Genomic DNA, 14,120 nt, shown 5'->3' on the forward strand with positions numbered 1-14,120 from the left:
GACACGTGGTACAACCTACAGATGCACTATGACTATCAGGGTGGTTTACCTCTTGTCACCAAAACTGAAAGTGATGCAAGTTTGATTAAAAAAACCTCACCACCCTCTATTGCTGTTTTGCGTTCTTTTACTAATATTGCTTTAGTTCTCTGAACTTAACTCGATTGACTGGAGAGCTGGTGAAAAAGATCTTCCTCTGATAGTCCCCAAATAAAAGGGTTTTAAGGAGACCATCTCCTTGCACTTTGAAGTCGAGTATTGCTGCTGATACTGGTGCTGATGGTTCGCTGTGCTGATCTCTATACTGAACTTGGACCCTGAAGATGGCCTGTCCCTCCAACGAATGATGGTGCTGATCCAGAAAAGGTTCTTGAAAACAAGGAGATCTCTTGTTTTTAACAGTGGACGGTGCCTCTCTTTCTCTCAGGAGCTGACATAGTTATGAAGTAGCTGTCTAGTCTGAATCATAATTTCATGTAAATGAAAGCAAAGCACTGCACGTCTGAGTTACAGGTTTGCATGAGGATAGCTACAGTGCTGGCTTCAGCGCAAACAAATCACCACTACAAAAAAAAGCCCCTTCTCTTGATTTCCTAAATCAGTTTTAATGGCAGATTCACTTTGTGTGCCTGAATGTGGAGGCTTGACACAGAGAATCAGTTTTATTATGAACTGCTTGTTGTAGATCAGAATGGATAAATGCTTTTGGAGGGAAAAAAAAAAAAAAAAGGCTAGTTTTTGGTGATGAGGTTTGATTTGATCTTAAAAGTGAAAACGGGCAGAGTTCACATTGTTTCAGAGGCAATCAACAGTGGAAACTAACACCCAAACCTGCTTAAGAATAGTTCAGATCTTCTGAATGACTTGAAACTAATCCTAAGCTATCTGAGAGAAATGACAAGGCCAAAAAAAAGCAGACCTGAAAAAGCCCCAAGCTTCAGGAGTGCAGCAATTGCACAGCCCTGTAATAGAAGCTGTTACAAGCTACACCTCACCTTCACAGCCTTGGGCATTGAGTGCTCAGTGCCACAAGAGGGTGCTTCAGTGGCACCTAACAGGATTGACTCTTCGACGAGTTTCTGAGGCTCAGATGTCAGGCATGCATCCCAGCAGTGTGACTGCAATGGCTGCACATGAGGAGTGCTTCTTGACTGGTAAGTAACTTCCCGTTGTAGAGTGCTTTATAATTGACATCTAAAGCACCAGCTCACCCATGTGTTTTGTTCAGTCTTTAGTTAGCTAATGCATCGGGAGATCTCACCTAAACTCATGGGTTAAAGCTCTGTAACAGCCACTGCATTGGAGTACAGAGCTGACATTCTGCTCTAAGATTGCTTCTGTCACTAGTCATACAGAAAGGGCTCAGTCATACCACAACTGCATGAGCCAAGTCTGTGCAAGACGTGGGCTGAATGAAGAGAATGAATGAAGAGAAGCTTCTAGGAAAACAGTAGTTCCAAATGAGGCTGGGGAAGTTTTTTTCCTATCTTCCACTTGAACATTTTAGAAAGGTAAACTTGCTGTTCCTGAGCTCTTAAATATCGATAAATAGGGGTGAGACATTTAATCGCGGAGCCACGTTCAGACCGGACAGCTGCAGTACATAAGTGATAGGACAAAAACTGATGGTGTTGCTGCTGCCTTCCTTTGAACAAGGAGCAGCACGACCATCTGCAAGTTCACTGTTCCATAGGCTAATGCTGGTGTACGTTGTGGTTTTTTGTTTTTAAATTCTTAAATAATTTTCACAACTGAATTTCTATCAGACATTTAAGCTGTGGTTAAGGCGAGTGCTGTGTCCGGCCCTTAGAGACAATGTGTGATTACTCGGCTCAGGGTAATCTTCACACAGGTTTTCAGAGAATACATCCTGATACAGATATTCTTGCTTTATTAACTGCAAAACTTCACTAATATTGTGAATTTGCTCTAATTTTTTTTCTGAAAAGGATGCCAAATCCTTTTGGATGTAACAGCCAATCCATTTCCAAAGGTGGATCCCAAGTAGCTGTGCACTTTTTTCTAAAATTCTTTATTTTGGTGAGCAGGGAGAATTAAGAGTATCCATGGAACCCATGCATGTTCCAGCAATCTTTGCACTGTGGGCGCATAAAGGCTCACTGATCTGCAAGGTAATGCTGCGTTGGTGAAGTCCTGCTCACTTGTCAATATATTGTGACAGTAAAAAGTTCTAAGCAAGCTGAATGACATGCACCCCTCATCCCATCTTCCCTGTGCTTTGTTGAGGGAGCTCTTACCATAGAGGGGAGGGGAAAGAACCCAAAACATTACTGTAGGCAGGGAGAAGGAAGAGCACATCTAATAAGAGACAGCGTAGATGGTAGAAGAGGCGTTAGTTCTGTGCATGAGCAACCTTGTGCCAAAGTTTTCAATTCTGTAGCAAATAACTTCCATGACTGCAAGATGCTTTTCACAACCAGAATTTCTGTAGTGTTCTGGGCTGCTAATTGTGATGCTTTGTTGTTGTGAGGTTTTGTTTTAAATCTAAGCCTTACAAACTCATTGCAAAACGCTTTTCAGTCACCCGTGGTTCATCTAAAGCATAGCTTACAACTTGAGCAAGAAATTTGGCAATCTTAGCTGTGATCCAGTTAATGGTAAAATATAGCACACTTCTCCAGATGTTTGAATACTGGAGTAACTAGATGTCTCCAGCAAAATAATGTCACAAATGAAATAATTAAAATTTGAGCTGTGAGGGGATGGTGCATGTAGGGAACCTGCTTTGGCAGGGGGGTTGGACTCGATGATCTCTGGAGGTCCCTTCCAACCCCTACAATTCTGTGATGTGATATCTTGAAATGGCTTTCTAAAGCGACTGTTGCAAAGATTGGGAGGAGAAGAAGAGAGACCTGAAATAGGCTTCAGCGTTATCTCTGCAGAAAAATTATTGAAGAGACTGGGGGAAGAACGAAGTTTCCTGTGGATAGCTTTGGTGGTGGTGGTGCAAAACACAACTTCTCCATGCAGGTGAGAGATTACAGCACAAATGCATCCTGCAAATCCGTCACCGAAAATGACCGGTGCTACGTTGTGGAAGTCATTCTTGAGTTGGATCTAACCCATGTTATGATATGAAGCATCAATGCTGAACCTTAGAAGTATGCTTGAACATCTAACTTTCAACCAGCTCATCTGTAACACAGCAGATAATATGGCAGTTCTGCACCACTTAAAGGAGTTTCGTTCTTAGCTGTGTGTTGCAATATTTGGCTTAGCTTTAACAAGAATTTCCTTAGGGGAGGTATTCTCTATCTGATGATGTCTAGTGGGAGAGATTGTAGTAATGTCTGTAGTTAAGATAACAGTAATGCTGTTTCATAAGCCTTAAGAACAAAATGAAAAAAAAAAAAAAGCAACAAACCCACCTTTCTAGCTTTGTGCTCACTGGGTCTCACTGGCAATGAGCAGACTCATTAGGTCCATCTGTACCTCAGTCTTTTTTAGCCTATGCCTCTCTTTGGTCAGAAAGAATCCTGTTGCTATCTGAATGGTTCACAGGACAGAACGGGTAATGTGGGAATTGAATGGGGGAAGATGGGGGAGTTGTTCTGTTTCAAGTATCCTTAACATCAAGCCCAGGGATTCGGAGGTGTTGGATGGAAGAGTCACCAGATGCTTCCTTCTGGCACTGATCTTTTGTCTGGTGAAACCTCATTCAGGCTGGTTAAGCTGATGTTCTGTAGTAGTCTTTATTTTAAAATTGGTTTAAGAGCATTTATTGTAGGTACGCTGGAGCTGCTGATTAAAAAAAAGGACTGAAAACATCACAGTACAAAGCACAGCAGCCCTGTGAGTGGTAGGCATTGACTGTGTCTTCAAGCTGTTCGTGACCACAAGGCGAAGTGATTTGAAACTCGTGGTCCAAACAAATACCGGGTTGTTTTTGTTCCATCAATTTGCTGAGCAACGGTGACATCTGTTCAGAAATTAAATTCCACAAATGTTGACGTTCTGCTCGCTGGAAAGAGTGCACATTACTGTACAAGTTTCCCAAACGTGCTCTGGTGATAGCACGAGTCCTGGGGCTGTGCTGCCACTGTGACAAGGCAACAGGGCAGAGAGCTGCTGGCAGAAGAGGCAGTCCTGCTCCCTCCCTGCACTCGGCTGCGGCTCCTGCCTCCTGGGCATTGACTGCAAGACCTGTCCAAAGGCAGAGGGAGTTGGTGCGGCTGGACTGTCTGCAAGTGGAACTGAAACCTCAATAGGTCAAACTTGCTTTCTCAAAGTCATTATGAGATACGGGTTTCTTTTAAGATAAGGCTCATCTGCTGACATTGCAGGTTATCAGCATATGAAGGATTTAAGTACCCCTGATTTGTTGTCAATGCACACACCATTTTAATAATCTTCAAATACAGTGAGATGTTCACAGAATCACTACCATCAAGTACTATTAGGTAGACAGTGGGTGTAAGGTAATATTTTGACTTGTGGAAACCATTAGTCTTTCACAAAGCTGAAATATTTGCACGTTCTCTTTTGGCTAAAATAGCACACGTTGTGCTGGAAACCTTTTCAGTGCACCTGTTTCTGTACTGGGAATTTCAATCTACCTTTGCACTACTGCCTTTTGTGTACATTACATGTACGTATTCTTACTCATGATGTAGTTATTTGGATCGTAAGGTTTAGAGTATGGATGTATTATTTTTTTTTATAACATATACATCATCTGATTAACACAACATCTTGGCAGTGCTGTAGTTAACTTTATCAGCGTGCTTCTTGTTAACCAATTTGAACAAATGACTCGAGAGGATAGGGTATTAAATATAACTTTAGTATTTAATGGCTTGTAATTATACTGTGCACAACTAAAGCTCTTAGCACTGAGGACTGGATTGTACTGTGGTCATTTTGTTGAAACCTGAGCTGTGCTGTCCTGCCTTCCATAGTGTGTCACAGAAAGGTGCTGGTGTCCCACTTGGCTGAAGAGATGCAAGTCTGTGCAGAAGATGCAGTAAGCTGGGAAACAGAAATTCCTGCAGACTTATGCACACATTCTGGATATTCATCTTCTCAATAATGTTAATGCTGCCTTTTTACCTCTTTTAGCTCTGGATGCCTCATTTGACCAAACCAAACCCATCAGCGATAGTTTCTAATCCCTCTTGGGGTGGCTGAAGACCTCCTGACGAATAACGTGGGGTTGGTGGGGTGTGCTTAGTGGGGGGGAGCATCAGAAAAGTCAGCGTGGGTCCTGCTGAGGCTCTCCCCAGCTCCATGGTCAGTCTGACAGTGAGTGGGACAGCCTCTAGGGAATAGCTTGAGAACAGCGATCTGCTTTAGAGTAAGATCTCCACATTCTTTGGAAGGTTTCAATATATTTTGGTAGCTGTCTCATTTTACACCTCAGATAAATTTCGCTCTGAAAAACTGAAATAATACACGCTTCCAAAACAAACAAACACACAAAAGAAAACAGGATAAATGATTCTTCCAGCTTTTTTGCATTGTGTTCCAGTTTAGACACACTTCTGCACTTTGCCTTGTAGAAGTTCAGGTGCAGCGTTTATTTTTAGTTGATCTGAACCACCAGTTTCTGTATTTGTAGTGAAACTACGATGATAAGAGCCAACGTAGCAAAGCTGTTGGAAGCATTCCTTCTGCTGGAGGAGTGTACAAGTGTTCAGGGTCATTTAGAACTGAGTTGTAGAGAAAGATCAGGAGGCTGTTTCGTCTGGGGTTTCATTCACAAAGGGAGTGCTTGCAGCATGTTTCTTAAGTAATTCAAACCTTCCCCTTTTGTGGCTGTATTTCCATTCAAAATCTATGCTGTCTGACGTTTCTTGGATCAGGCTTTACAAAGGTGCTTCTACCTTTGTCCATTCCAAAACTATTTCAGAACCCATGAGAATTGGATGCATCAGACCCTTCCTGATAATTGCTGCTCTTGTTGTAGCAGGTGTGGAAGGTGAAGAGGGATTTATTTGGTCTTTGGTGAAGTTATCTAAAGTTTTTGAATCCTTTCCAGAAAGCATCCAGCTTTTTGCATCTAGAGCTTCAGGGCCAATTCTTCCATTGACAAATCCCTACTAGTTGAAAGCATCAGATAAAAATTAGTGTGTTAATTGGTTGGTAGTTAACTGCAGGTTTGTGAGAGGGGAAAAAAGACTTGAGGGAGTAAGTTTGACTTTTCTAATTGGAAGTGTTGTATTTCAGTAGGTAGGTTCACTCAGAGCTCATCGTTGTTTGAACTGTTGTGATGCATGTGTTAGTGCTAGCCCACTGTAAACATAGTATTTTTGGTAAGCTGAGGTGGAACAAATCTTGTTTGCTGTACAAGGGGCTGTTTTTGGTTTATTTTGATATTCTGAATTGTTTCTGTTGATGCCAGAAGGTGAATGGATAAAAAACTGAAGGAACGGTTGGCTTTGTGTCCCACTGAAGTCTAACTTAAATGTGAGATATGGCTATTGATCTGTTTAGTAATGGTAGAAAGAATAATTAGTTTAAAAAGCAAGTTTTGGATATGGTGAATGACATGATGGCATTTAGATGGCCACAGCTTTTAATGTTTAATTCTGTAAATCTAGAGTTTAGCTGGAAACTGAACAGGAAGATCTAATCATAATTTAATTGTGGTAATGACCAAGTAGATGGAGAATGCAGTTAAAACTTTCAGCAACTTCTGTGTTATGTAACTTGGCTCTCTTTCCTTCCTCCTTAAAAAGTCTGTAGAAGGGATTTCTTAAACTTCAAGAATATTCAGCTTGGGGTGACATTAATTCAGCCACAAACTGGTGGAATCTAGTCAACCTCCACAGTGAAACAGTTCTACAAGTTACTATGAGAATTTTTCTGTTTGAATATAAGATATGGGTTGTTTTGACTTTGTGTGAGTGTGGAGTTTTGAAGCTTGATCATGAAATCCAGCCAGGGAATCTTTGAAGGTGGTGCCTATGTCAGATTTTTTGCATGGTGTGTAAATAAGATTTTCAGTCTGCACAGCTGAAGTGGAGCTGTTAAACTCTTCACTCTGGCAAAATATATTATTTTGCATTCAAGGCAAGTTTCTTCTCTCAGTATTTGTAACCTTGGTAGTTATTCTCTAGAAGTGTCATTTCACAGACTTCCTTATAGATTAATAAACAGTCTTTGTAAACAGCAAGCCATAAATGTAAGTATTTAGTATTGTACTGTTCTTTGTTTTGACAGCTCAAAAGGGAGATAAAAAGAAGGAAGACAAAGCAGCAGAGCACACTGTGGCATCAAAGAGAGCTGTTGCTTCAACATCTGTGGCAGAGAAACAGACATCTCTCACTAAAAATCTTCTTCCCAAGAAGGCCCCAACCTTCTCTAGCTTGTCACTAGCCAAACAGCCACTGAAGTCTTCTACTGGGAGTTTCAAAGGCGTAATTCCCAAGAAGCCGTGGCCTTCATCAGACAGCGTTCCTTCAAAGCCTTCAGCTCCTCCTCCTGCCTCATCGCTACCCAAAAAGCCAGTTGCATCGTCCAGTTTGGGTGCAGGACTCAAAAGGCCTGCTCCATCTTCTGTTCCCACTGCATCTGGAAGTAGTCAAGTGAAAGTATCGGCTGTTCCTATCCAGTCACAGCCCAACTCTCAGATTCGACAAAATATTCGGCGATCCCTAAAAGAAATTTTGTGGAAGAGGTGGGAATTCAGAGCACTTATTTTGTATAGGAAGCTATATCTGAAAATAAGCAAAATTGAAGGATTTAACTTATACTAGAAACTGGTATATATACTAGAAACTGAAAATACATTTAGCATTTCAGGTTTATTAAAAATAAAAAATCCAGATCTAAAATCAACGTGCAGATGAAAAGGCTTTTAAAGAAAAGCCACAAAGCCCCTACCCCATTTCTGCTGAGACAGTGACATCATTAAACCGCACAGAAGCATTTGAGGTGCAGTGATCTGAAGTTAAAATCTGGCAGTGGTGGTGTTTGCAGATGTAGAGGTGGTACAAAAATAGTATTGGGAATGTCACAGTGAAGAGCTAGTAACTGTAGCACTTATATGTATAAATAAAAAAAGAATGCTGAAATGTTGTCCCACAAGTGCTGTTAAAGCTGTGGTCGGCTGTCAAGGCTTGCACCACTGCGTTCTGGTGGTGTCTCTGAACTAGAAATGTTCACAGCGGGAAGTCTGAGCTTAAAACTCAAGAGCTTAGGCTTCCTGTGTAGCTCATGGCAGAAAGCTCCATTTGGTGCCAGGAGCAGTCACAGAGGCTGACCTCAGCTCATCCAGGCTGTCTTTCCTGTCTTCTGTAGACAGAGATGAGAGGCTGCCATACTTCTCAGCTTGAGGTCCTGAAATACGCTTTGATTTTGAGATGTCTTAAAAGAGACCTGAGTCCCTGCTGGGTGCAGAGGAGCTCAGTTTCGCTCCTTCCTCTGGAAGGTTATTTTTTAATGAATGCTACCTGAAGATTCGTGCCTAACATAAATGCATGGACATCTTGTTTTTAACAGAGTCAACGATAGCGATGATCTGGTCATGACAGAGAGTGAAGTGGGGAAAGTAGCACTAAATATTGAGAAGGAGATGTTTAATTTGTTTCAAGTTACAGACAACCGATACAAGAGCAAATACCGCAGCATCATGTTCAATCTCAAGGACCCAAAAAACCAGGTTTGGAATTTCCTTAAGCAGTAAATGTACTGAAATATATTAATATTTTTTTAGTATGTTAAGATCTATCCTGAAAATTGTGAGTTTCGAGATAGCAATTTATGAGTTATACAATACAAGATTATTTTAAATCCTTCCAAATCTCTTTAAAAAAATCTAGTAGGAATTGAACTTCAGTTGGATCATGTGTATTTATTCAGTCTGGGCCTTTGGAGTGGAATATTCACTGAATGGCATTCTTAATTGTAGGCTTCATTCTTCCTCCTGTGACATTCTGTAGTATGTATCAGATACTGCTTCTGTACGTGATTGTTTTAAAAGGAAGAAAACCTTTTGCAGGTGGAAATATGTACTAGAAAACACTTCAAACTTTGTGGGACTTTTCCCTCTAATTTCTGCAATAGATATAAAACAGAAGTGGCCATTCAACTTCTGAAATAACTGTTCAGTTAAGTTGACTTTTTTATGATAATCAGGAAAATTTGTACTTGATGTTTATTTCATCCTTGTTTTCTGGTTGCTGCACCTTTCCCACTTTGCTTATAATTAATTAATATTTTTAATAGGGAATTAATAAATCCAAACATGTTTTGACAGTTCAACACTGCATATCATTTTTGTTATCTTCAGCATAGCAACAGTGTGTTTTGTTTATAGGGACTTTTTCATCGTGTTCTTCATGGGGAAATCTCTCTGTCAAAACTTGTGAGAATGAAACCAGAAGAACTTCTGTCTAAAGAACTGTCTGTGTGGAAAGAGAAACCAACCAAAGCAGTAAGTGATGTACAGTTTTCCAGTATGTGCTTAGGTATGAATTAAAAGCAGGTTCACCAGCCCTTAGCCCTCCTGTTACTGTTTTTGTCATAATGAAGTAGGAATAATTCTACGTTTCAGAAGGCTGTTTCTCTTCCACTAGCCAGCTAGTAAGAAAGTACAGAATGCAATTATAAAGTAAGTGTGCAGTCTTCTTATTGAAGTGATTTTGTTTCTCTCAGGTGATGGAGTCTAGAAAAAAATCACAGGAGGTCAAGAAAGTACCTGTGAAACGGGAACATGCACCTGATCTAAATATGGAAGACTCTCCACCAGTGTCTGATTCCGATGTAAGTATCAGCTGTTGCTTTAGCATGAAGACCTCAAAGGAGGTCAGTGGTAACTAACTGGGGCCTCAAATTTTTGCTCAGAAATGTGACCTGTTTCACTGAGCTGTAAGAGTATTACCTCGTAGGTGTGCTGTGAGCATTTTCCTGTAATTACATTCCCAAAGTATTTCTTTGTGATTGAAATTGGTGATCAACCAGAATGTTTGTTTGTTTGTTTTTAGGAGCAGCAAGAGTCAGCACGAAGTGTACCAAAATCAAACAGTGCTCCTTCTTTGGATGTTTTTAGCAGTATGTTGAAGGATACAACAAGTCAGCACCGAGCCCATCTTTTTGATTTAAACTGCAAAATTTGTACAGGTATCTACATGTTGACTATGTGTGATGTTAGAAGAATTCTTAAGAGCTTTGTCTGCATGTTTATTTGTTTTTCTCTTAGAACATTTTCAGTGTTAAATAGTAACCGAAAGCATTTTAAATGAATTTATAGGTCAGATTTCAGCATTCGAAGATGAAGTGCCTGCTAAGAAGTCAAAGTCAGCGGCTTCTGTTAAAAAGGTGGAGACAAAATCAAAACCAGAAGTTCAGCCAAAGTACGAAAGTTCTGCACCAGCAGCAGCAGAGCCTGCCAAAGAGGCAGTAGCTGAAGATGCAATGGAAACTGATGTTGAACCTGCAGCAGAAGTGGTTTCCCAGTCAAATGTAGAAAGATCTTACATTCCTACGACTCAAGTCCAGAACAATGCTGACTCCTCTGTCCCTGAAGAAGCTTCAGCTCTTCCTGCTGTTTGTGCTGGTGGAGTTGTCACAACTGTAACAGTTTCTGGTAGAGACCCGAGGACGGCCTTGGGTACCTCCTCTGGTACTGCAGCAACTGCCCCACGATCTGGTCCTGCATCTGAGAAAGTTTCAGTGGGAGAATCAAAGCAGGAAACGTCAAAACCAGTTATGACTGTCCCCAAATCAATATTAACAAAACCATCGTCTTCACCAGATCCAAGATACTTAGCTGTTCATCAGTTACCCAGTATCAAGTGCGTATATTTAATAGCAAGCTAAGTTACTGAATCTTTAGCCTAGTTACCTTCAAAGTTGGTTTATCCTCCTCTTCCTCTCACTCCCCCTCTGCCAATAATCAAAAGGCTTCAAATAACTTGATTCAAAATTTTAATTGATAATCTCCTCATTTACCTTCTCTCGTTGGTAAATTTTTTCTGAGCATCAGTATAAATTGACAGCAGAGACACTACAATGTGCTTTAACAGAGAAATAAAACTTAAAAGTAATTGGTGGTAAAATCTCCATATACATTCAATATAGAAAGTAAGCATAAATGAGAGATGGTTTAAAGGCACTTCAGATTTTCACGTATTAAAATAAGTATATGAACACAGAACAGTTATGTCTCACTTTATGAATATAAATTAAAATTAACCATTTGATCAGCTTGGAAGGAAGCACATTGTATATATATTGTATATATATTTTATATATATATAAAATAGAAAAAATAAGTGTTGCTAAGGATATGCTTATGGAACTGCAGTTAAAATAGTTTTGTTCATACCCACTCCCTATATATGAGATTCTTTTTCAGATGCACATTGTTGTCTCGCTTACGTAATTCAAATTAGTTGTTATATTCTCAGGATCACAATACTCACAGTGCTAACCCTAGTTCTATAAACATCATGTCTTTCAGCATCATTTTGCTTGTCTGTAGCTACAAGTATATTTTCAATTATTCCTCACATTTCTCATTAATCCCTAGTTAATGGAAAACACTAACAAAACAATTATAAAGCATTCTGTTATTTAGGATTAGGCAAGAGAAGAAAAAGGAAAGCAGCATTGTTGCTGTGATCTGTAACTTTTCTGTTTTGGATTTGTTTTACAGCGTTGCAGAGCCACGCTTACCTCAAGACAGCGACACTTCCCTCTTCCTCTCTCGTCTCAACACCATTTGGAAAGGATTTATTAACATGCAAAGTGTGGCCAAATTTGTCACTAAAGCATATCCTGTCTCCGGGTGCTTTGATTATCTTAGTGAGGTTAGCACTGACCTGTTTGTGTGTTCAGAATATGTTGCAATTCCAGTTGCTAGGAAAGCTATGGTCGCTATATATATTATATTGGAAGTCTGACAGTGGTGAATGGGCATCTCTTTAGAAGTAGGGGAATGGTAGCTAAAGGAAAAAAATAGCCTTTAAAAAATTCCTCACAAATCTGTGAAGAAGTCTCACATCTTTTATTAAATGTGTATATGTATATGTGAGTATCTACCATGGAATCACAGCTTTATTTCAGATTCAGGTTTTGAAAAGAAGTTTTATAGCCAGTGTTTTAAAATAGGTGCCACCTTCTGCTCACAGCCAGTTGGATCACTGTTGTGATCTGTTAAAAATATTTCTTTAGCCATTTATTAAAAATCTTGTCTTTAATTTGTTAGCTTTTATAAATGACAGCTTTCCTATAAGACAAAGCTGAGAACTATAGCTGATGGGTGAATAAAAGTACTTGGCCTTCCACTGCTGTCATTGTTTGGCAATAACACCTTGAAATTTGGAAATTGGAATGTCTGAAATTAGAAATGTGTATGTGCAAGTTCATTAAAATAGAATAATGCATTATCCCCTGGGCTACTGGGATGGGGCAGTCTGCACTGTGTTAAAGCTAAAGTCTCTTGGCTTATACTACCATGTAATACTTCTTGTTTAGGATTTACCAGATACAATTCATATTGGTGGGAGGATCTCACCGAAGACAGTCTGGGATTATGTTGGCAAACTCAAATCTTCGCTTTCTAAGGTATTCACTTAAAATCCTTTGCAAAATACAGAAGAAATGTGCAGCAATGAAAAATGACAACTTTTGATAATATAAGTTAATAATCAGGAAATACTGGCACAGATCAAACTTAGAAAAATAGTGACACCACATACTACTTTGAAATTTTTGATTTATTGAAGAAAGCTTTGCCTATTAAGGTGCTGATCATCTTTCCCCTACATAGCAGTTAAGACTTCATACTACTTACTGTTTTTTAATGATTAACTGTAAACAATTACATATTCAGTATCAAAGACAGAAACTCAAATGTTAAAAACCAGGACATTATCATTAAGTGTCTGTATTTAGTTTTACTATTAAAACCACTTTAGAAGTGGTAAAACTTAAGCACAGCATGTAGATATAATTACGAAACTAAACGATTTTCCCATTTCCTTCATAATCGAGTATTCAGAACCTCAAGAGAGATAGGTTGAAGTGAGATACATAAGTAATTGGGAGCCTAATTCTGAGCCTAATTCTGTTTTAATTTTGCTGATTGAACAACAGCATTGTCTTAAAGATAGAGCATCCCTTGAAGAAATAGCAGATCAATAAGTACACAGCTTATTTTTAACCCTGGAATTTGCCGTTTACCTTTTTATTTGCTGATATGCTACAGGTTGAATTTTTCCACTTTGCTTTTGTATTACAGGAATTGTGTTTGATTCGTTTCCATCCTGCCACAGAAGAAGAAGAAGTGGCCTATATCTCTCTCTACTCCTATTTTAGCAGTCGTGGTCGTTTTGGTGTTGTAGCTAATAACAACAGACATGTCAAGGATCTCTACCTGATCCCACTGAGTTCTAAGGACCCAATACCTTCCAAACTCTTGCCCTTTGAGGGACCAGGTAAGCACAAAACATAGGGGAGATTAAACGCTAGGTAAAATCACAAAAGAAGAATCAGCAACAAGTTGTTGAATGTTTAACGTGTTATTAAAAGTATATATTTCATATAAAAACATTTTTACAGATCATACAGGGAAAAGTTGCAAAGTCAACCGTCTCAAAGTAAAATAGTTTGAAACTCACATAGCCTTTCTACCAAGTTGCATAAGTGCTATTAGGAGGATGATTTTGCTATAAAATTGAGTACGTAGAACAGCCACATTAAACAACCAAACAGTGACAGCAAACAAACAAAGAAAACAACAAACTCACCCTACTTTCGGCAACCCACAAATCCGCAAAGCCTTAGGTCCCTACAAGTGGTGCATTGTCACTTGCATCAAGCAGGACTCAGCCTTCAGAGGAGTCAAAGTGTATGAAGACAAAGGTAATATTGACAGTGGTTTCACTACACTGGCTGCTGGGCTGCTCTGCACTGTGCTTCATGCAATGCATATGCACAAGCTGTTTGAAGTGTTCCATGCTTGGCAGGGCCAACCAGATGAATCACTGACTTCTGAAAGTCAGTTTGTTGGGAGTGGGGAAATCATATTCCTTTGGTTAGGCAGTAGACAGCAGTTGGTGTAGGTGAGTTACATTCCATTCTATTTATAGTTAAAATTATCAGAAGTAATATTTGGCTTGAATTTTCTGTGTGTTTGAGGCAAATAGAAATCC

General features: G+C 39.5%; 1 protein-coding gene across 4 annotated transcripts in view; it reads left to right on the forward strand.

The window, feature by feature from the left end:
* DIDO1 (death inducer-obliterator 1) overlaps positions 1 to 14,120 on the forward strand; it is a 47,635-nt gene that overhangs the window by 23,489 nt on the left and 10,026 nt on the right. For all 4 annotated transcript variants that reach the window (XM_052683404.1, XM_052683405.1, XM_052683406.1 and 1 more), the window contains 9 exons: positions 7,183 to 7,639; positions 8,464 to 8,623; positions 9,281 to 9,397; positions 9,619 to 9,726; positions 9,948 to 10,083; positions 10,214 to 10,757; positions 11,621 to 11,774; positions 12,442 to 12,531; positions 13,208 to 13,403. In XM_052683404.1, the coding sequence (XP_052539364.1) occupies positions 7,183 to 7,639; positions 8,464 to 8,623; positions 9,281 to 9,397; positions 9,619 to 9,726; positions 9,948 to 10,083; positions 10,214 to 10,757; positions 11,621 to 11,774; positions 12,442 to 12,531; positions 13,208 to 13,403 (1,962 nt within the window). The remainder of the gene's footprint in view (positions 1 to 7,182; positions 7,640 to 8,463; positions 8,624 to 9,280; positions 9,398 to 9,618; positions 9,727 to 9,947; positions 10,084 to 10,213; positions 10,758 to 11,620; positions 11,775 to 12,441; positions 12,532 to 13,207; positions 13,404 to 14,120) is intronic.

This window comes from Tympanuchus pallidicinctus, unplaced genomic scaffold, assembly GCF_026119805.1.
Source record: "Tympanuchus pallidicinctus isolate F22 unplaced genomic scaffold, pur_lepc_1.0 scaffold20, whole genome shotgun sequence".
In the NCBI taxonomy this organism is placed as follows: Eukaryota; Metazoa; Chordata; class Aves; order Galliformes; family Phasianidae; genus Tympanuchus; species Tympanuchus pallidicinctus.